Source organism: Pteropus medius, unplaced genomic scaffold (genome assembly GCF_902729225.1).
Source record: "Pteropus medius unplaced genomic scaffold, Ma_sr-lr_union100, whole genome shotgun sequence".
Taxonomy (NCBI): Eukaryota; Metazoa; Chordata; class Mammalia; order Chiroptera; family Pteropodidae; genus Pteropus; species Pteropus medius.
In genome coordinates, this window is record NW_024347788.1 from 8,141,503 (window position 1) to 8,163,750 (window position 22,248).

A 22,248-nucleotide genomic window follows, 5' to 3' on the forward strand; every position below is an offset into this window, starting at 1 on the left:
CAGGACTTCTTTATGTTACAGCCCTAAGTCGTACCTTTTGGCCACCTCTGTTCCTTTTGCCGCCTCCCGCCTATCACCGGCATCCACTAATCTGTTTTCTGTTAATATGAGTTCGGCTTTTTTAGCTTTCACGTGGAAGCAGGATCGTGCAGTATTTGTCTTTGTCTGTCTGACCTATTTCACTTAGCATATTGACCTTGAGATCCATCCATGTTGTCACAAATGGCAAGATTTCTCCTTTTATGACTGAATCATATTCCATTTTACATATATAAGTGTGTACCACATTTTCTCTATGCCTTCATCTGTCAGTGGACATGTAGGCTGCTTCTGTGTCTTGGCTCTTATAAACAGTGCTGGAACGAACATGGGGGTGCCGATATATATCTCTCTGAGATAGTGATTTCATTTCCTTTGGATGTATACCTTGAAGTGGAATTGCTGGATCACGCGGTAGTTTTATTTTCAATTTTTTGAGGAACGTATACTTTATCTATAGTGGCTGCCCCAGTTCACATGCCCACCAACAGTGCACGAGGGTCACCTTTTCTCCACGTCCTCCCGACACTTGTTATCTCTTGTCTTTTTGATAACAGTCATTGTAACAGGTGTGAGGCGACATCTCATGGTGGATTTGATTTGCATTTCCCTGATGATTAGTGATGCTGAGAAACATCTTTTCATGTACCTGTTGGCCATCTGTGTGTCATCTTTGGGAAATTGTCTTTTCATTTTTTTAATTGGCTTGTTTTTCTGATTTTAAGTTCTGTATGTTCTTTATATACTTTGGATTTCACCCCTTTTTGGACATATGATTTGCAAATACTTTCTCCCATTCAGTAGGTTGGTTGCCTTTTCATTTTGTTGATGGTTCCCTTTACTGTGGAAAAGCTTTTTAAATTGATGTCATGTCATTTTTTTATTTTTGCTTTTGCTAAGGAGACTGGTCCCAAAAATATTACTAAGGCTGATGTCAAAGAGTTCACTGCCTATGTTTTCTTCTGGGAGTTTTATGGTTTCAGGTCTTATATTTAAGTCTTTATTCAATTTTGAATTTATTTTTGTAAATGGTATAAGATAGGGATCCAGTTTCATTTTCTTTTTTGCATGTAGCTATCTGGTTTTTCCAACACCATTTATTGAAGAGACTGTCTTTCCTCATTGTATATTCTTGCTTCCGTTGTCATAGATTAATCAACCATATTTGCATGGGTTTATTTCTAGTCTCTATTCTATTCCATTGATCTGTGTCTGTTTTTATGCCTGTATCATACCGTTATAATTACTAGAGCCATGTACTATAGTTTCAAATCAGGGCGCATGATACCTCCAACTTCGTTCTTCTTTCTCAAGATTGCTTTGGCTGTTTGGGGTCTTTTGTGGTTCATGAAGATTTTAGGATTCTTTGTTCTCGTCTGCGAAAAATGCCATTGGTATTTTGATGGGTATTGCATTGAATCTGTGATTGCTTTGGGTAGTATGGCCATTTTAACTATATTCTTCTAATCCATGATTACAGTATATCTTTTCATTTATTTGTAAATGGGATTTTTAAAAATTTTCTCTTTTTGATCGTTATTAATGTTTAGGAACACAACTGATTTGTCTGTATTAATTTTGTATCCTATGACTTTTCTGAATTCATTTATTATTTCTCTTAGTTTTTTAGTGGCATCTTTAAGGCTTGTTTTTCGTGTGTGTGTGTGTTTTGTTTTTTCTTTTTTTAAGTATCATGCTATCTGCAAATAGTGACAGTTTTATTTCTTACTTTTCAATTTAGATGTCCTTCCTTCCCTTCTTTTCTTCTTCCCCTCCCTCCCCCTCCCTTGCCTTTCCTTCCTTCCTTCCTCCTCCTCCCTCTCCCTTCCTCCTCCCTCCTCCCTCCCCTCCCCTCCTTCTTCCTTCCTTCCTTCCTTCCTTCCTTCCTTCCTTCCTTTTTTATTTTGCTTGATTGGTGTGGCTAGGACTTCCAATACTATTTTGAATGCAAGTAATGAGAGTGGGCAACTTTGTCTTGTTCCTGATTTTAGAGGAGAAGCTTTCAGCTTTTCCCCATTGAGTATGATATTAGTGAGGATTTGTCATGTATCAGGCCTTTATTATGTTTTGAGGTACAGTCCTTCTGTGCCTACCTTGTTGAGAGTTTTTATTATAAAGGGATATTGAATTTTACCAAATGCTTTTTCTGCATCAATGTAGATTCGATAGGATTTTTATCCTACCTTTTGTTAATGTGATGTATCACATTAATCGATTTCTGGATGTCGAACTATTCTTGCATTCTTGGAATAAATCCCACTTGATTATGGTGTGCGATCCTTTTAAGTACTGTTGAATTCTGTTTGCTGATATTTTGCTGGGGATTTTTTCATCTGTGTCCATCAACAATATTGGCTTGTAATTGTCTTTTCTTGTAGTGTCCTTCTCTGGTTTTGGTGTCAGGATAATGCTGAAGCATTTTCTCCTCTTCTATTTTTGGAAGGACTTGAGGAGGATTGATATGAATTCTTCTTTAAATTTGGTAGAATTTAATGAAGCCATCTTGTCCTGGACTTTTCTTTGTTGAGAAGTTCTTGATTCGATCACATTACTAGTAATTAGTTGAGAAATTCTATTTCTTCATGATTCGATCTTGGTAGGTTGTATGTGTCTAGGAATGTTTTCAGTTTTCCTAGGTTGTCCAATTGTTGGTGTATAATTGTTCATAGAATTCTCTTATAATCCATTGTATTTCTGTGGTATCAGTGTAGTGTCTCTTCATTCATTTCTGACTTTATGTATTTGAGTCCTCTTTTCTTTGTGAGTCTAATAATGGCTTGTCTGTTTTATATTTTAAAAAATAGCTCTTAATTTCACTAACATTTTCTGTTATCTCTTTAGTCTCTTTTTTTTTCAGTCTGACCTGTTATTTCCTTCTTTCTGCTAACTTTGAACTTAGTTTATTCTTCTTTTTCTGGTTCCCTGAGGTATAAATTTAGGTTGTTTATGTGAGTTCTTTCTTTTTTCTTAATGGAGGCACTTAGTGTTGTAAACTTTCTTCTTGGAACTGCTTTGGCTGCATGCCATAAGTTTTACTATGTCGTATTTCCATTTTCATTGGTCTCAAGATTTTTTTTAATTTCTCTTTTGATTTCTTTAACTCAAGGCTTATTTAGTTTATTCATAGAAGAATGTTTTACATGCTTATTCAGCAATAGATAGTGCATTTTGACATGCTTGGTGATTTGTTCTTTAACCCTAAGAGGTTAGAATTAGCAAGTAACTGGCAAGGAACCCCTAGAGACTGGGGCACTGGCAGAGCTAAGGACTGAAACTGGCAGCAAAGGAGGCAGGGTTCAAAACAGAGAGAAGAACTTAAATGAATAGCATTCTATGACCATTTAGTAAAAGGGCAGGCAAACCTCAGCAGACCTTAACAGTTTCTTTGTACTTAACTGATACTCATAATAAAGCTTTGAGTCATCAAAGAAGTGTTAAATTAGGTTATTTATATTCCATTTTAAAACTGGTGAGTATATAATACATTTTCATAAGCATCCTTCATATTTATAATAATTATCATTCCTTGAATGCTAACTGTATGCTAGGTTATACTTATTCTTTACTTATATTATCTCATTTATCCTTAAAATAATCTGGGAAGTAGTTTTATCATCTCCATTTTACATATGAGAAAATTATAACTAAGGGAGTTTAAATAGGCAAAACAAAGTTATATAGCTCATGAGTGGTGGAATCAGGATTTTGAACCTCTATCTGAATATCTCTAAAAGTACTTGCTTTTATCCATTCTGGTGTGAATCATCTATACAAATTAAATTATTTTGAATTTCACAGCAACCACCTTGTACTTTGTCAGGTACTGTTGTTCCCATTTGAGGCCAAGAAAAGTTAAGCGCCTTAGATAAGATAACTCTTAAGTAGCAATCCTAGGATTTTGTCGTTGTTAGTGTTTGTTTGTTTGTTTGTTTTTCTTGCCTAGAAAAATGTACTAATGAGAAACATTTCCAACACTGGATAAATTAGGTTTTACAAAAATAATATATTTATTTAACTTTCTTCTTTAATTTTTGTTTAGAGCATAGGTTCTAACAGCCAAGCTTTTCCCATAGGGTTCTCACAAAGTTAAATAAATTATGAGCTATGAAATGTTTTGAGATGCTGTGTTGAAACCCAATAATAATAAAGCTAACGATTATGGAACACTTGTTACATGCCAGGCACTGTTTTAGCACTTTGTTGGCATTAACTAATTTAATCCTTACAATTGCTCTACGGGGAATATTTTTTTCCTAGCTGTAGTTTGTAATGAGGAAACTGAAGCACAGAGAGGTTAGGAAGTTGACCAACCTTGCTCCATTTTAAATGGTGATGGGATTAGAACCCAGCAGTCCTGTCGCTCTGGAGCCCAAACACCTGTCTGTCAAACTGCATATACTGCCTTTACCCAAAACCATTCAAAGCAAAATATTTCAGTATGGTCTACAGACTGTCACTCCCCAACCCTCTGTATTGTGCTTTAGTTTTTAAATTGATTGAAAGTAAAGACTGGTATTATAAAGGACTGAAGAAAAATACATGCAGCATTGAATCAGTGATTTATTTTGATGGTTACTGGACTTCAGTGACAGGCTGTAATTTCATATTTATCCACAAGATGGTGAAATTCTCATTAGTTATTAATTTCTTGAAATCCATATAAACCATTAATTTGTAATCTGCATTTGACACCATTTATTATAAGCACTTTAATTTCTTTTTACAGTCCATCTGCTGGCAAGGCTAAGATTAGAACAGCTCACAGGAAAATCATGATTTTGAATCACCCAGATAAAGGTAGGTAAAATTCTTATTTTTCATAATATGTGGATCAGAATCGGCTCTGAATTCCTTTTGGTTTACTTAAACTCATTATAAATGATTTATACTTGAGATGGAAGTTTATATGCCACATGTATTGTGATTTTTCTTCTAATAAGTGAGGCTTTAGATTGGAGTTCAGTGACCCACAGAAGTGGTGGATTTATATGATCGGCTTTGAAGAACCTGGTTACTGATTTTTATGTGTGACTACCACAACCCCGTTTGAGGCTCCTAGCATTTTCATTGAGAAAGAGAAAGCGTGAGCTGTGGAGCACCTGATTCTATAAACTGACCTGGGCGTCGTGCATTATGTTTGTTTAACCTTAAACATAACAGCACAAGATTTAGAGGTTATCTTCTAATCTCTGAATATAGTATGTCACAGATGATTCCGAATATCTTAATTTTATTCTGGAAAGCTCTGAGACTGAGCCATTTATTTTTAACTGGCCAAGTTTTTAATGTAAATTTATCTTAGAGAAAGACAATTATTATAACTTTAACTACACTGCAGCTGCTGGAGAGAGAAAGCCCATATGTTCATTACTGTTTCTGCCTTAGAATAACAGATGGTAGGAACTTGCACTGTATTTCAGAAGTCAAGGTAGAGGGTGGGGGGAGGGATTCTTATTTATAGACTTTCCGTTTTATAATTATTCTGAAGAAAACTGAAAACAAATTTTGGATTCCTACCCATCGCAACCCTCACCAAAATAAGACGCTCCCCCTCCGCCAGCTTTCTCACTTAATTACTTACTCTAAAAATTCTTTTTACTAAACATCATCTCCTTTGGTGTTTGCGCTTGCTATTCTTTCGTGTGAATAAACAAAGAAATATACTTTGAAATGAGATTTTACTTAAAATTTCTAAATAGCCGCGGCAGTCACTGAAAGGTCCAGGCAGCTAGTTTGCTTCGCGCCGTGGGCTGGCAGAGCAGCCGCCTCGGAGAGAATCGTGGCAGGTGCCTCCTTGCAGGCGTCTGTCCCCTAAACAGCCTCTGTCCCTTCCAGCTCGGCTGTGTGCCCTTCCATTATCGATCGCAGTGGGATCAGGCACTCATGCTTTCAGACGATTGACAGGTTATAGATTGTGCCTACTGGCAAGGAAGCAAGTTCTAAAACGTATCTAAACGAATATGTATTTTTAGATCTCTTCAGTAAAAAAAGAAAATGTTTATACATCTTATGAGCCAGTAGCGTTTGAATTAATCAATTACTTGGTTTATTCTGAGACTGTTTACTTATCAGAGGTAGATCGTTGCCTTCCTGTCCTGTGCGTGCTCATAGCCTTCTGTCTGGCCCCCTGCGGGTGGCAGGGTGTGAGGGAGGGACCTGGAAGCAGAAGGCCAGCATTTTCCTCCGACTTCTGCCTTCTAGCTGGCAGTGACCTTGAACACACTCCTCAGCCTTTCCAAATGTCAGTGTTATCATCTACAAAACGAGACGATTTATTTCTAAAGCCCTCTTTGATTATATGACGTGATGTAATATCTTTATGGCCTGTTTAATTAAAGAACCGGTAGCCTATATTTCTATTCAGATCACATTTTTAATTTAATAAAGATGCTTTAATCTTTTTGGATTATTGTTCCCTCTAAGAATGTGTTGACAACCACAGACATTTTGCCAATATTATTGCTCATTCACCCCAAATTTTAAAATACTTGGATTTTTTGGAGAGTTCCTGACTTCTAAAACCCATTTGTATACTCACAGTTAAGAGCGTCTGCTCTGGGGAAAATATGGTAAATTAAGAAGTATCGGAATGACTGCAAGGAAAGAATTCTAAACAGAAGTGTCTTATTGTCCTTGGAGAGAGAAAGCTGGGGTGTTTGGGGAAGTATGAGAATGTCCAATTCTTTTTTTTTTTTAATTTTTCAATTACAGTTGACATTCAGTATTATACAGTTCAGATGTACAGCATAGTAGTTAGATATTTATCTAACTTACGGAGTGATCCCCCCAATAACTCTAGTACCCACCTGACACCACACACAGTTGTTACAATATTATCGACTCTATTCCCTATGCTGTGCGTTACATCCCTGTGACCGTTGTGTAGCTGCCAATCTGTACTTCTTGATCCCTCCATCTTTTTCACCCAGCTCTCCAAACCCCCTCCCATCTGGCAGTCACCAGTTTCTTCTCTGTATCTATGAATTTGTTCTGTTCTGTTTGTTCGTTTTGTTTTTTAGAGTCCACATGTAAGTGAAATCATATGGTATTTGTCTTTCTCCGTCTGACTTATTTCACTTAGCATAATGCCCTCTAGCTCCATGACAATGGGCAACTCTTAATTTTGCCTCCTCTTTTTATAATTCTTCGTCATGTTTGCTCTGTCTGGATCAGCACTGAGTGTTACAGGTGGTTGCAAAAACTTAAGTCCTCTATCCAGTGCTTCTGAAATTCACAAATGTTCCCCAACCCCTAAGTGATTTTCTATTGGTTTTGCTACCTGCTGCTAGAATAAAGTTAGAACTTCAAACATGAGATCAACTGTCATTTGTTACACATTTCATTATCAGCTTGTGCAAAGGAAGTGACACTAGAAAATTAAGTGTGAGAAATGGCCGAAAATGAATGTTTTTGTAACCAGTTTCAAATGAGCATTCAGATGTGTTTTGAGAAAAAGGAAATTTTGCTATTTCAATTTAGTAAGATAAAAGGTTAATGCAGTAAAAGAATCTCAGGTCGTTGATCTAGTGCTTTTAGACTAATATCTTTTAGATTATATGTTGTTTAATTGCTGAAGAAGGAGGTTAGTTGTTATGAAATCTGTACTTTGATGTTAATGCCCAATGATGATAGAAAGGAGAACAGGCTAGGCAAATTCGAAAAGCTAGAGGACCTCAGAGATCTCTGACAGGCTATCTCGTCCACTCAGAGTGTGGGTCACGCATCCGTGCCAGACACTGCTGTATACATGCACCAAGTTAAAAACAGAGCTCAAAAGGAAGCATCTAGAAACCTTTATAGTGACTTGACCTTGCCGTGGCAACCAAGGTTGATACTTTTGTATTTTGTAAAAGTATCAGTTCACCATAGATTGGAAAATTTTTTTAAAAAACATGTGTCCTCACCATATTTTGAGAGACAATGATCTAAATCAGTACCACCTCCTAAATCAAGACTATTTCTGCTCTCTCCTGGGAAAAATGGCCTGTTTGCTCTCCGTTAAGATTTTTAGCGATGAAGAGCTTACTGTTTTGCAAGGCAGCCCACTGGTAGGCAGCTCTAACTGCTAGAAGGTTCTTCCTTACATTCAGCTGAAGTCTGCCTGCCTGCAGCAGATTCTCAATCTTTTTCTATTTATGCTCTCTTTTACTAAACATATTCTCACTCTTCATTAATAGTATTTAAATCAAAATTAGGCTAACTATTGGGATTAAAAACAAATCAAAAGTAATTATACTGTTGAATGGATTTTCCCTGATTACTCTCATTGTAAAAGAAGCCGAATTTGACACGAAGCCCTGGGGATAATATATTACAGTTTCTTATAATGTATTACGTTTAAAAGATGAATTGTAAACATTTAGAAAAAGAAAGATATGATCACCAAGAGTCAACATGGATTCACTAAAAAAAAAGTCATGCTTAATTAGCTCTGTTTCTTGTTTAATAGATATACTAAACTTATTTGTTTCAGAGGGTTCATCTTTCCCTTCTACCTTTTAATTAGATTTAAGGCTTTGTATTTGAGTTGTGTTTTTTTTTGTTTTTTTTTTTTGGTAAAGAGATCATTTAGTTTTATCACATTGATCTTTCTTAATAAATAGTGAGATCTTTAAAAGTGAAGAACATGTAGTCAAATTTATAACCTGTTTGGCTGACATTTAATAAAGTCCATTAAGGTTTTTGTTTTTTTTTTCCCATGAATGAATGAATAAGCAAATGGATAAAAAGAAGGCATACAAATAACATTTGTGGGTAAAATAGAATTAGGAGTGAGAACTCATACATAATAATCACATGAAAATTTTAAAAGACTGGTTGAATTTATATGAATCGATCGATCTGAAATTATTCTTTTATTGATTCAGAAACTATTTATTCAACTTCTATAATGTGCCAGACCTTGTGCAAAACCTTGGGACTTTAACTGTAAACGAGATAACTAGATCCTTGTTCTCATCGAGCATACATTCTAATGGGGAGACAGACGAAAGACAAGTAAACCTGTTTCAAGTTGTAGTAAGCGCAGTAAAGGGAACAATGGAGTAAGATGCAGAATATGCGGAAGAGGCAGCTTTACATAGGGTGATGGGAAGGCTTCTCTGAGTAACTTAAAGAATGAGAAGAAGCCAGCTGCGTTGTGTTGTAGTCAAGGAGCTAGCACGTGCGGAGGCTTTAAGGGGGCAAGAGTTTAGTACATTGCAGACTTCACAGGAACCGGGTGCGGTAGCTATGTGATAGGCGAGGGGAGAGGTGGCATGGCAGAGGGTGGCGCCCAGGTTTTGAAAACTATGGGTGCGCCTCGTGGTAATGAAAACCGTAGGTTCCGTCTAATATTCGAGCTTTATTCTAAATATAGCGGGAAGTTACTGTCTGCTTTTAAGCAGTAGAGTAATGTAATTCGATTTATTTTTTAAGAAATTTCTTTTCTCTCCAATCTCTTGATTTTTAAAAATTTTTTAAAGTGAGGCATTAAGTTTTATTGTTGAGTTATCTGTTTCCATCTTCATTTCTGTAAGTTTTTGTTTCATATATTTTGGTGCTCTATTGTTAGGTACATATATGTTTACAGTTGTTCTATCTCCTTAATGGATTGACCCTTTTACCATTATTAAATTGTCCTTTTTTATGTCTAGTAACATTTTTTATTTCAGTCTGTTTTGACTCATAGCTTTTCTGTGATTGCTGTTTGCGTGAAATATCTCTTTATAGTCTTTTACTTTCAATCTGTTAGTGTCCCGTAGACAACTTATAGTTAGATCATGTTTTTAAGTTTAATCTGACAACCTTTTGATTGGTTGGATCGTTTTTAATACATTCACACTTAATGTGAATTTATTATATTATTAATATAATGGGACTTACGTCTGCAGTTTTTGTTTTCTGTGTCTCGTGTCTTTTTCGCTCTTCTGTTTTCTCTTTTGCATTGAGTGAATATTTTCTAATGTAGTATGTTAATTTCATTAAGTATTTTTTCACTATTTTAAGGGGTTTTTGGAGTGATTGCTCTAGTGTTTACCATATACATCTTAATTTATCAGAATCAGCTTCAGATTTATTTTAGCTTAATTCCAGTAATATTTAGAAACATCACTCTTATATAGCTCTGGTCTCACTTCCCCATTTTCATGGTACTATCATTATACATGTTACATCTGCTAATGTTACAAACCCAACAACACGTTGTTAGAATTATTCCTTTACCACCCGCTATTTCCCGAGATGGTAACAGCTTCGCTCCCACCTACGCCCTTCGTGCTGTTAGAACAGTCGCGTTATACATATAGTTCTGTATTTTATGGGCCCTACAGTACATTCTATACATGTTATTTTAGGTAATGGCTTTTTCTATCGGGTAAGAGAAGAAAGGAGAAAATTTCACATTTTATATTGTCTTTTATAATCACATAGTGACCTTTACAGTGCTCTTTGTGTGTGTGGAGTAGAATTACCACCTGAGGTCCCTTGCTTTCATCTTAAAGAACTTCCTGTAGTATTTCTACCAAAGTTGGTCTGCTAACAACAAATCCTTTTTGTGTTTGTTTATCTGAGTGTAACGTTTGTTTCATTTCTGAATGGCAGCTTTGCCGATACAGGATGCTTGGCTGACAGTTTTCTCTTCGAGGATATTGAATATGATATCTCATTGTTTTGCGGCTTCTGTTGTTTCTGCTAAATTAGCTGTTAATCTTGTTGGGATTCCTTTATAAGTGACACGCTGGTTGTTTTTTTTTCCTACTTTTAGAAGATAAACTGAAGCATATTAAAAATGTGGAGTGTATTAGAGCAAAAACCTATTTAAATTGAGCAGTGCCAAACCAGAAATGGCTAGCAGCGCTCTGCTGACAGGAGCTAGGGGAAAGACTTTTCTAGAAAAGGGGCAGAAGCAAAGCAAGGACATTCTGTGACAGGCTACAGCTTTAGCATCTGCCTTATTTAGAAAAGGCTAGTTGGCCGTTTGTAATTAGTTGTCCTCAGGTTTCATCATCTTACTGTTGAGCGATTTTATAGGCTTAGGTTTGGGTTTGGTAATATATAGACTAGTAAGGCATTAAAGCCTCCCTCAGCCTAATGGCCTCCTTACTTAATTTAATACTACTTTCTAGATTTTCTCCTTGTCTGACTTCCAGCATTTTTGTTATGATATGTCTGTTTTTGATCTCTTTTTATGTATCCTATTTGGAGTTTGTTGAGATTCTTGGATGTATAGGTTATTGTTTTTCAATAAAATTGGGAATTTTTAGCCATTATTTCTTTAAAGATTTTTTTCTTCTCCTTTCTCTCCTCTCCTTTTGGTACTCCCATCACACATATCTGATAGGTTTAATGATGTTCCACACGTTCCTTTGAGGCTCTGTTCTTTTTTCTTTATTCTTTTTTCCCTTTGGTCTTTGGCTTGCATAATCTCAATCACTGTGTCTTTAAGTTCACTAATTCTTTCTTATGTCAGTTTATATCTACTCTTGAGACCCTCTGGTGATTTTTTAAAAAATTTTAGTTCTGTGAATTTATTTATAATAGCTCCTTTGAAATCTCTTTCTGTAAATCCGACATCTGGTCGCTCTCACGGGTAGCTTCTGTTGCTGCTTTTTTCATGATGTATGTATGGGTCATACCGTCATACTTTCCTGTTTCTTTGCATGCCTTGTAATATTTTGTTGAAAACTGGCTGGATTGTTTTAGCGAAGTCTATACCTGCTACCCCCGCCGCACCCCCACAGTGTCACACTTTTTACATTGTTCTTTAGGGAGGCGCAGCTTCGTCTGTGCCCCCCGTCACTCTGGACGCCGGTGGTACTGGGAAGCCTCTCTTCCTTTTCCTTCTTGATCACACGCAACTGTCAAATGCCACTATTTGCTGACCAATCGCTTGGTTGTTTCCAACAATGCACTGAGATATAAACATCTCTACAGACTAATCAGATTGTAGCTCCTTCGATGGAATAGTTTCTGAGGTCAGTGCTTGATATTTGTTCTTAACTCAGGAAGGCTCCTTTCTGCTCTCTCCTTCCCTGGTTCTCTCCTGCGCACTGGCCTACAGTCTAAACTCTATCTTCATTAGATTCATGAATCTCCTCCCAAATGCCTCTCATCAAAACCTCCACTGTTCTCGTTCTGTCCTTGAGAGCGCCCTCCACACTGTCTCAAATGAAGTTAATTCCTTTAGGAGGAGATCAGGAGCCGTTGGCTTTACGGACTGTTTATTCCACAGGCATAATCCAGGGCCAGGGCTCTGGATTTGGGGGTGGAAACTGGTAAATTTCTTGCTGAGTGAAACCCCCACTGTAGGAGTTAAGTGTGCGTTAGTAACCTGACAACTTCTTGACTTGCCTCTCTTGGTATGGAACGGCCATGCTTTATGGACTGGGCGAAGGCCTGTCGAGCTCCCAGATTCTAAAGGAGCCAGACCAAGTAGAGACTCTGTTCCACCTCCCTGGGACAGCCTCAGTATCAGGTAGCAGGGGCAGGAAGAGAAATATGGAGGTCTTGTTTCTCCCAGAAAGAAACCCTCTTTCCAGAGCTGGAGTGAAGAGGGAGCCTTGTTCTTGGCTGTAGCAGTCCATCTTGGAGCCTCTGTCTTGCTGAACTGGGAGGGGAAACGTGAGAGCCATTTTGGTTCAGGTACCACAGATTCTTGCTTTTCTTACTGAATTTTTATAGATTTTCTTGAATAGATTTTTCCCCCTCTTTTAAGACCATTTCCAGAGGCTTCAGGTCATTGTGTCTTTTTAATAGTTTTCACCACTTTCACTGGGGAGCAGATCAGTGGAACTCCTCATCCCAGCAGTCAAACTCTTATCTGCCTCTACATGATTCTAACGTCTTTATTTTGGAAAGGTGTGTGGCCTTTAAGAATCTTTCAGTCATACACTTCTTATGTCTGTCTTACAGATTTAGAATGTAGACAGTCATAGGTTTTAATGAGAGTTAAGGGATACAGAAAAATCTGTGATAAGATTTGCCTAAGAAAGACCCAAGGATAAAAGGGAACCTATATCTTCTTAATCTTCAGATTGGCATACTAATTATGAAATGTCCTTTAATAATAAATTATAACTAACTTTGAAACAGTTTTGATTTTTTAAAAAAAATTTTTTTAGGCGAGGCAACCCTTGATTGACCTCAAAGATTGCAAGGACCTTGTCAGTTTACAATCCTTTATTTTTTTATTTTTTATACCTACAGCACCTGGTCTTCCTAGGTGGTCTCCCATTCAAGTACTAACCAGGCCCGACCCTGCTTAGCTTCCAAGAGCAGGTGAGATCAGGCTTGTTCAGGGTGGCGTGGCCATAGATTAAAACAATTTTTAATTGCAGAATGTTTGCTCATTTTCTCTTGTGCTTATTAAGGTTTTTTACCCAGAAGTTTTACAGATATTTATTTATTTTTAAAGCATCCACTTCTAACATACTTGTTTACCTGTTTTCTCTATCCCTGAAGTGGTTTTACTTCTCTGAAGCTGTTACTTGATGCAAAAAAATAGTGGAATAGTAACTCATCACTTTTTCTCCTCGTCATTGAAGATATACCTCAAGTCCTATTCATGTTTTCAGAGTTGCATTGATAATACAGAGAAATCTTAAGACATGATTGCTTTTCAAGGTATTTATTATCCAATGAGTAGATAGGTGTGTCCTTTAAAAGGTAAATCACAAAACATGATCTCAATCCTCGGGAAGGAAGAGGACCCAAGATGAGATTACAGGCTTGAAGAAAGAGAAAAGGTTTGTAGTAACTACATGCTTAATAGATTTTGGTGATGGTGACAGAAAGAAATCTAACAATGGGAGGGAAACACACAATGCAATATATATATTGCATTTATATAAACAAACAAACAAACAAGTAAATAAATCCTCTTTAGTAAAGAAATAAATAAATAATCGATCTCTGGAAAATTGAATGAATGAATGAATCAATCAATGAATCTTGGTGGCAAAAGGAGAAGCAGCGTGGTGTAGTGGTTAGGAGGTGTGCAGGCTCAGGAGCCAGGCCTCCTGGGAATCCTGGCCCCACCACATATGAACAGTGTGGCTGGCGTTGGCAAATTGCTAAACTTTTTTGTGATTCAAGTCTCTTTATGTAAGAAAAACAAGAATTGAGCAACTACAAAGGATGGTTGGAAGAACCAAATGAAATAATATATTAGAACAACGTCTAGTCATCAACATGGTCTTGATCATAGGTTTGCTGAGCCCCTGTGATTTTTTGGACAGTCTGAATTTGTAATGTCAACTAACTACCTACAGATCAACATATCTCTAGTTTTTCAATAAACTTTGAAACATTGAAATATAAGTTCATAAAAGTATACATCGTAGGTATACAATTCAGTGAATTGTCACAAAATGGCCCCATTTATATAGCCAGTCCCCAAGTTAAGAAATTAAACCATAAAAAAACTTTCCTCGGGTACTTTTCGAGTCACTCCTCCTTCCCCAGATGTGACCACTATCTTGACTTTGACCACAACAGATGAACTTGGCTGTTTTGAACCTAATGCAAGTGGCATCATAATGAGTGTAGTCTTCCACAGTCGTCTCTTCTCATTCACTGTCTTTGTGAGATACATTCATGTGGTAGTGAATGTCGTAGGAGTGATTCATTACTTTTATCGCTGTACAGTATTCCATGGTAGTGAATAGCTTCCCATTTATTTATCTGTTTTTTTCTGTTCAGTTGTCTCTTTTTCTTACTGTCTTTTGGGAATGCTATATTTTCTGGTATTTTAGATATGAGCTCTTTGTATTGCAGATATCTTTATGGCTTGCTTTTGCATATGCTTAATGGTGTTCATTCATGAACAGAAATTCTAAATTTTAATATAGTCCAGCTAATCAAACTTACCCTTTATAGTGCTTTTCTGTTTTGTTCAGGAAATTTTTGCCTATCTCAAGATCATAAAATCTTCAAGTCATGAAAGTAATTTATGGAAACATTATCTTAAATACTTTTATGTGTAATAAACTGGAATCGATTTTTGTATATGGTATGAGATAAGGGTAAAGGTTCAATTATTTGTATATAGATAGCCAAGTGGTCCAGCATTATTTATTGAAAAGGGCATTCTTTCCCCAGGGATCCATAATATTACCTTGTTATTAATCAAGTAACCATTTTTATGGAAATGTTTTTGGATTTTTTCTCTTTTGTTGATGAATTTCTTTAGGCTTGTGTTAGTACCACACTTTAATTTCAATAGCTTTATAACAAGTCTTTTTTTCTGGTAGTTTAAATCCTTCATATTTTTGCTATTTAATATTTTTCGGCTATGTTTGACTCTTTGCATTTTAATATAAATGAGGAATTATATTGTCAGTTTGCATGTATACAAGCACAAGCACACACATACATATTGACACACAAATCTCCTGGGGTTATGGTTGGGATTATTATGAATCTGTAGATCTATTTGGGAGCATTGATGTCTTTACAATATTTAATTTTCTAATCCATGAACAAGACATATCTTTTCATTTATTTAGGTCATCTTTAATTTATTTCGATAAGGCTTTTCAGTTTTCTGGGTTGTCATGTACATAATTTGTTATATTTATTCCTAGGTATTGATATTTGAATTCCGTTATAAATCATGTTGGTTTTTAAATTTATACTGTATAATTATTTATTTCTAGGACATAAAAATTTGTTTTTTGTATATATTGCTATTATATTCAACCACTGATTAAATTCATTTTTTAGTTCTTTGATTTTGTCTTTAGATTTTGATTTTGTCTTTTTGGATTTTCTACATACTCAGTCATGTAGTTTATGAGAAATGATAATTTCTTTCTAATGCTTATTTCTTTTTTTTATATTGGACATTGAGGAAGGCATTTCTTACAATAGCCAGAACCTCCCATATAGTGTTAAATAGAAATTAAAATAGTAAATATCCTTTTCTTGTTGCTGATCTCAGAGCTAGAGCTTTCAAGATTTCACTATTAAGTATGATAGTTACTATATTTTTTGATATTTCTATTTTATAAGTTTCCTTTTATCTGACTACAAGTTTTTATTGTGAATTTGTGTTGTGTTTTCTATACTTACTGACAACATGACATTTATTCTTTACTCTGTTTATGTGATGTATTACATCGATTAATTTTCTAATTTTAAAGCCAATCTTGGATTCTTATTATAAACCTAATTAAATTAGTAAACGATAACAAGCATTTAGGGAATCCCAGTGTTTGGAAATTAATCAGTGTACTTCTAAGTAACCCTAACCCATGCATTACAATAGAAATTAGCGTTCAAGAGAACACTGATTCCCACAGAGTCAGTGGTTAGTTCTCTGAATAAACTAATCAACTGCACACTAAAGTATTTAAAATTTATGTGAAATAAATTCTAGGAAAAACATCAAAACTGACATAAGAAGAAATGGAAAAATCAAGAGAATCCTTCCTATCTATTTGAGCATTTGCATCTTTAATGAAAAACCTTCTCGCAAATGAAAAGCCTGGCCACAATAGTTTTATAAGTGAATTTCACTCCCCCCTCAAAAAAAAAAAAAAAATAGAAGGAAGAAAAACATTTTAACTCTTTCTGTGAGGGAGGATGATAGCATGTCTTCGATAACAAAACCTGATGAAGAAAGATTTCACAAGATATACATAGACACAATAACAAACAAAATATTAGCTCATCAAAACTCAGAAAGTTCCTTGGTGCTCCTTCCCATTACCAATGCCTACCCCAGTGTGGGCAGCGTCCCACCTTCTGCCACCGCAGATTAGAGATATCTCTTCTAGCGTTTCATCCAAGTGGAATTGTATGGTATGTGCTTTTCACGTTTGGGTTTATCGGAGGAAAAAAGCGGTGCAGATTGTTGGGCTCGTCGCAGTGCATTTGGCTCACGGGCAGGATCGGGGCCCTCGAGACTTGGCTGACTTGGTGGACCCCCTCCGCTCCTTTCATGCTGACGGGCTTGCGTTTTATTCAGCCCTTCTAGTCGGTGTTAATGGTTGGCTCGTGAGAGCCAAAAGCGGAAGGGCTCCAACAGCGGTTAGTAGGAATTCAGAGATCAAGGGTGAGAGTGAGTCTTCTAATTAAATGGAATCCAGGTGATTTCCCCAAGAAATCTGAGCAGGATTGAAAGATGCGCATGCATATTGTTTCCACTGAATACAGGATACGCTGCACAGGAGCACGGTCGTGGCCCCTGCTGCGACACCCCCGCTCGCGGGCCAGAGTAACGGGCTGCAGGAAGCCCCGGCCTTGCAGATCTCACAGCGTCGCTCCCCGTTGATGAGACCTCGGTGCGCATCAAACACCACTTGAAGGGAATATAGGAGCTGCAGTCTTTGACTTAGGAACTTTCCCAAATCTTGGGAAGGTGGATGGGGGTAGAATGAGAGCCGAGCCAGAGTTTCTACCTCGCACGTAACTAAAAGCCCAGTGTCCCTCCAACTTAGCGAGAGCGGCGATTCAGCCTTATTCTGAATAAACTCATGTTTTCTCTCACGTCGCCATCAAAAAAATACAATGTTTAAGGAGACTTTTGATCTTCTGTGCCTTTCATTTTTTTCTGTCTGCTAAGTGGGCACATTATGGCCTGTGATTTAAATATCCAGAATGCATTTCAATCAAAGGCTGTATTTTGAGTTCAGTCAATATCTTAGTATTTGTTAAAGACATACAAGATGCCTGGCATTATCTCGGTCACTAAGAATTTAAATGGCTTACTTACCAAGATTGACATTACCTAATTCTAAGATCATTTTCAAAGAGAATCATGAAATCAGTTTGTTTCATAACGAAGTACATGCGGAAACCTTCACCGACGTCATTCGAAAATCTTACTGGACATTCGAGGACACTCTGCGGTCTATTCCGTCTGTGTTTATAGTGATTCAGACCTGGACGTGGGCTTGTCAGTGGTGTCAAGGGCAGAGAGCTGCATTAGCTCCCGCTCCCGCCCCCGCCGCCCTGGCTCCTGCGGCACTGTGCTGTCCATCTGCTTTTCCTGCTTTTGTCTCCATTAGTCACGTGAGCGGTATGATTGTCATTAAAAACTCGAAATGAGTCAGGACAGTTTACGCCAATGCTATCTAGATGTTTTTTGGTTTGTCGTAAGCTACTGAGGTCTTAGAATGTTTTCAGCAGCTAAAGGGGAGAATAAAGAAGAAAAACAGGGAAGCTGGTGAACTGTAATATACTTGTTATCTTGAGTGCTAACGGAAGTGTTCAGGACTGGGAGTTAGAAGGCGTGTGAGGCTTAACCAGGCTTAACGTGACAGTTTGGGGCTAGTATTTTTAATATGTCAGGGAGTTCTGTTTGTGATTTATAATGATTCGGAATTTGAAATTCACCTCAATCTTCCTCTTGCTGTTTGCATTAGAAAGAAATCATTGCAAAGAACTCTAAAAAGAACTGACTTAATTTTATTTTAGGGCACAGTGCATGTAAGACTATTTCATAAGTATTCTAATAGGATCGTTTCAGAGAAGAGGGAGCGTGTCCTTTATCATTATTTTTATTCTTATTCATTTATTGTTTATCTATTAGTAAATGTGATTTTTAGAGCTGGGTAGTACATAGTTGCCTTTTCTAACATGTATTTTATTTTTGTGACATCATAAGATTTGATTAGACTCCGAAAGATCCCTTGGACTACTTTACCTCCTTCAGAAAGATATCCTCCTTCAAAGATAAATATTCGTCCCTCTTAAAAAAAAAAGTCTTGGAGAGAGACCATTATTTTATTTACCTGTCATCGACTTAATTTCATAGAATTCTCCGGTTAAATATTTGAGTGGTAATGTCTGACCAGTGAAATCTTTTGAGTGTTTTTCAAATTATTCCTGATCATAACTTTCGTTATCTTCCTCAAAGGTTATCTTTAATTGTTGGGTATCTGTAGTGCTTCACTAAAGTTTAATTTGTGCTGTTTTGATTTCTAGTCAGCTTATAAAATATTTTGCCAGAGGACGAATGTGTGGCAGAATATCAGAATTACAATTAAGAATGTTTTTCATGTTTAAGACTTTAAAAACTGTCGGTAATCAGGTGTGTTTTAACCCATTTACTTTTCTTTGTCCTCAGGTGGGTCTCCGTACTTAGCCACCAAAATAAATGAAGCAAAAGACTTGCTGGAGGCAACCACCAAACGTTGACTGCTCCGAAGGGAAACGGGGGACTTAAAAAACAAAGTCCTGCAAATTAACCTCACCTTCCACCGTCAGAATTTCACACGTGTGCCGCCCATGCATAATGACCCAGTCCGCTATTAAGCTATATAATAATAAAAGTTAAAAATCTGTCCTTTTATTACCTTTTAAAGGAATGCCTTAAAATTCTGTAACCGATCTGTTTTCCTTATATTCTGACTTTCTCTGTGATGGTCATACATTTTAAGACTTTTGTTCTTTTCGTCCTAAATCTCCCTCTTTCCCCTCCCCCACACAAAGGTACCCCCCAAATGTGATCATCAGTAAGGTAATTGGTATTTGTGAGCAGTGAGTAGAAATGGTTTTACTGCTTATATTTACACTCGCACGGACCCTTGTTTCCTCAGAGGAATTCAATACTCTGCCTGTGGAAGGTGCTTTAAACATTTTGAGGCCACTGACTACTACCCCATGGGGACATGATGCGAAACTTAATGGTGTTTTCTAAAGCAGTGGTTAGGACTTGCTAAAGAACTCTGTTCTCTCTGAGACCCTGTAGCTGAAGCATGAGAACTTGGAGACCTGCTAAAACGCTGGAAGATTTACGCAATGAGCCCTGTGAGGAAAGGCCGAAAAGAGCCGGGAGGAGTCTGAGCAGTTTGTATTTAATTATAGTCTTCGGTGCTGTATGTTTCTTCAATCACTCATTCTACAGATATTTATTGACCACTTATAACGTGGAAGATGCTGTAATAGGCCCACTGAGAGTTACAGGTGTGAACCAGGCGTGGATCTCGACCCCAAGGAACTTCTTTTCAGAAGAAGGGTAAAGCACGTGGATACGATTAGAGACGTACATGTGACATGCTCACAGCGTTCAAAAGGAGGAAAGAAATTTGAAACAGAGCATCGGGGGAGCCGCACAGAGTAAGCGACACAGAGCTGGGCTTTGAAAACAATAAGAGCTGTGCCGTGCGGTTGGCCAGTCAGCGCTGTTTCTTCCGAGATCAGTCAGGACAGCGGAAATGGGCTGTACGGATCCTTGTGATTATATTGCAGGGTTTCTCAGATGCGGGGGACTGACCGTGGCCCTGGAGGGTTGGCCCTGTGATCTACACTGCATCAAATTATGTTCCCAGAACAGTCCCTGATCCCCAGCCCAAGGAAACAGGTCCGGACACAGCACCAGCAGTATTTCCCCATCCCCTTTCACTCACTCTGGGGTCACCCCAGGGGCCCCGAACTGCTGCATTTCATCTGCCTTCAAGTACTCTTTAGTAGTCTAGGCGCAGCTGTCAGGTAGCTACGCTCTGTAGTTGGCGAGTTCTCAGAGCCGGTGACGTTAGCAGTATGGGGCTGAAGGACCCCTTTTTGTGGGACTCTCCCGTGCGTCGTAGGCGGGTTAGCAACACCTGTCCCTGTGCCCGCTAACGGCCAATAGTACCCCCTCCGTTGCGACAACCAAAAATATTATAGACATTGCCAAATGTCCTTTGGAGGGAAAAGCACCCTTGATTGAGAGCCACTGTAGTAAATGTTTGATGGCTTTTGATGTCAGTGCATAAAATAATGGTCTGACTTAAAATAGGTTGAATTTTAGAGTTAGCAAAGCACCGTTCTCGCTTTAAAGTCTCTTTGCAGATGTCCTAATTTTCTCGTAGGTCAGTGTTTTCATTTTTCGGCTCACTGTTATCTCCGTACCTCAAATGCCTCTAATCCCCAGGCCTCCACATGCCTAAACTAGTTCAAGGCCAAGCTAAAGTGTACCCCTCCTTTTCTGGTGGTTCTGGAAAAAGTAACGTGAAGCGCCAGCCCCCCGACAGCGGTTCCGTGTCTGTCTTGTTTGCCGCTACGTTGGCACCCAAAAATATTTGTCGAATAAACGAATGCCACTTTATTCCTCATTTTACGGTACTTGTAACTTGGTACCTGTGTCACGTGCCTTATTTCTCCTACTAAAGTGTAAGAACCTTTGGAGCCAGAATGTTGTCATTCACCCCCATGGCCTATTTCTAGCGTGGGGCACTTGTTCCTAGTAGATGTCCTAGAGTTGTAAGTACTAAGGAAATGTTTTCTGAATCCTGTGCTTCAGAACATGTTACTGCTAATTTCGGATGTTACGTGAAGCAGTACTGTGGCCCCTTCAAGACACACTTTTTAATTGACATATTCTAATTATTATTGTAGTTGTGAGAATTTGAGTCCCTGGCATTAGCTTGGAATTTCCTTCATTCCCGTTTTCCTGCTAAGCATGGTGATGGAATCAGATATGGTTTTGAATACTATCCTCCCATTACGTGACCTTGGACAATTAATGTGAAAGTCTATAATTGCCTCATCTATAAAATAAAGGAAAAAAGCCTATCAAATAAGATTGCAGGGAATAAGGATGTGTAAAGCATTTAATCACATAGCAAATGCTCAAAACTATAATTATTGCTTCTTTTACTGCTCCTTTTAATTCACTGTAAATCTCAAAATACCTTGAAGAATTTGAGATATCTTCCAGTGATCATTTACTTCACTCTCAAATCCGCAATTTGGGAGCATATGGTGGAGATCGTGCATCTATTCCATGCCGCCTGGACTGGGCCACCCGACTAGGGCAGGGGCCACTTCATGCTGGTGCTGGCGCTCGGCTGTAGCCTGTTCCTCTCTACAGAGCTTCCCCGCTGGCCACGAGAGCATCATCACACCACGGTAGCTGTGTTACAGCGCGGATGGTCCTAGGGAAGGAAGCGGAAGCTGCAAACTCAACCTGGGTCTGAAAACTGGATGTGTTCTGACAGGCACAGAACCTGCCTAGAGTCAACGGGAGATGATACAGAGGACTGTGAAAGAATTCGCTGTGTAGCGGGGCAAGGTTTGAACCTCCCCTCCCCTTAATCAAATCAGTCAAGACATCGTTTTAAAAAACTTGTCAGGTGTGTAGAATGTAAGTACAACTAGCTGAAGTCGTTTCAATTGATACAACTACTATTTTAGGTAGATATTAATTCGGTGCTCATTGTCTAAACGGCAGCGTCCTTATAAAATTGGATTTTAAACAGCTACGCACCCTCAACTCATCTATAAAAAGCTTATTTGAATGGT

The 22,248-nt window shown here is 37.8% G+C and overlaps 1 protein-coding gene and 1 pseudogene across 4 annotated transcripts in view; one reads left to right on the forward strand and one right to left on the reverse strand.

The window, feature by feature from the left end:
* The window catches only part of DNAJC15 (DnaJ heat shock protein family (Hsp40) member C15), a 68,375-nt gene extending 49,022 nt beyond the window's left edge, over positions 1-19,353 (forward strand). For all 4 annotated transcript variants that reach the window (XM_039877214.1, XM_039877215.1, XM_039877217.1 and 1 more), the window contains 2 exons: positions 4,766-4,836; positions 19,091-19,353. In XM_039877214.1, coding sequence (XP_039733148.1) covers positions 4,766-4,836; positions 19,091-19,161 — 142 coding nt within the window. In that variant the 3' untranslated portion in view covers positions 19,162-19,353. The remainder of the gene's footprint in view (positions 1-4,765; positions 4,837-19,090) is intronic.
* On the reverse strand, positions 13,216-13,334 carry LOC120614476 (uncharacterized; annotated as a pseudogene).
* Positions 19,354-22,248: the final 2,895 nt, after the last annotated feature.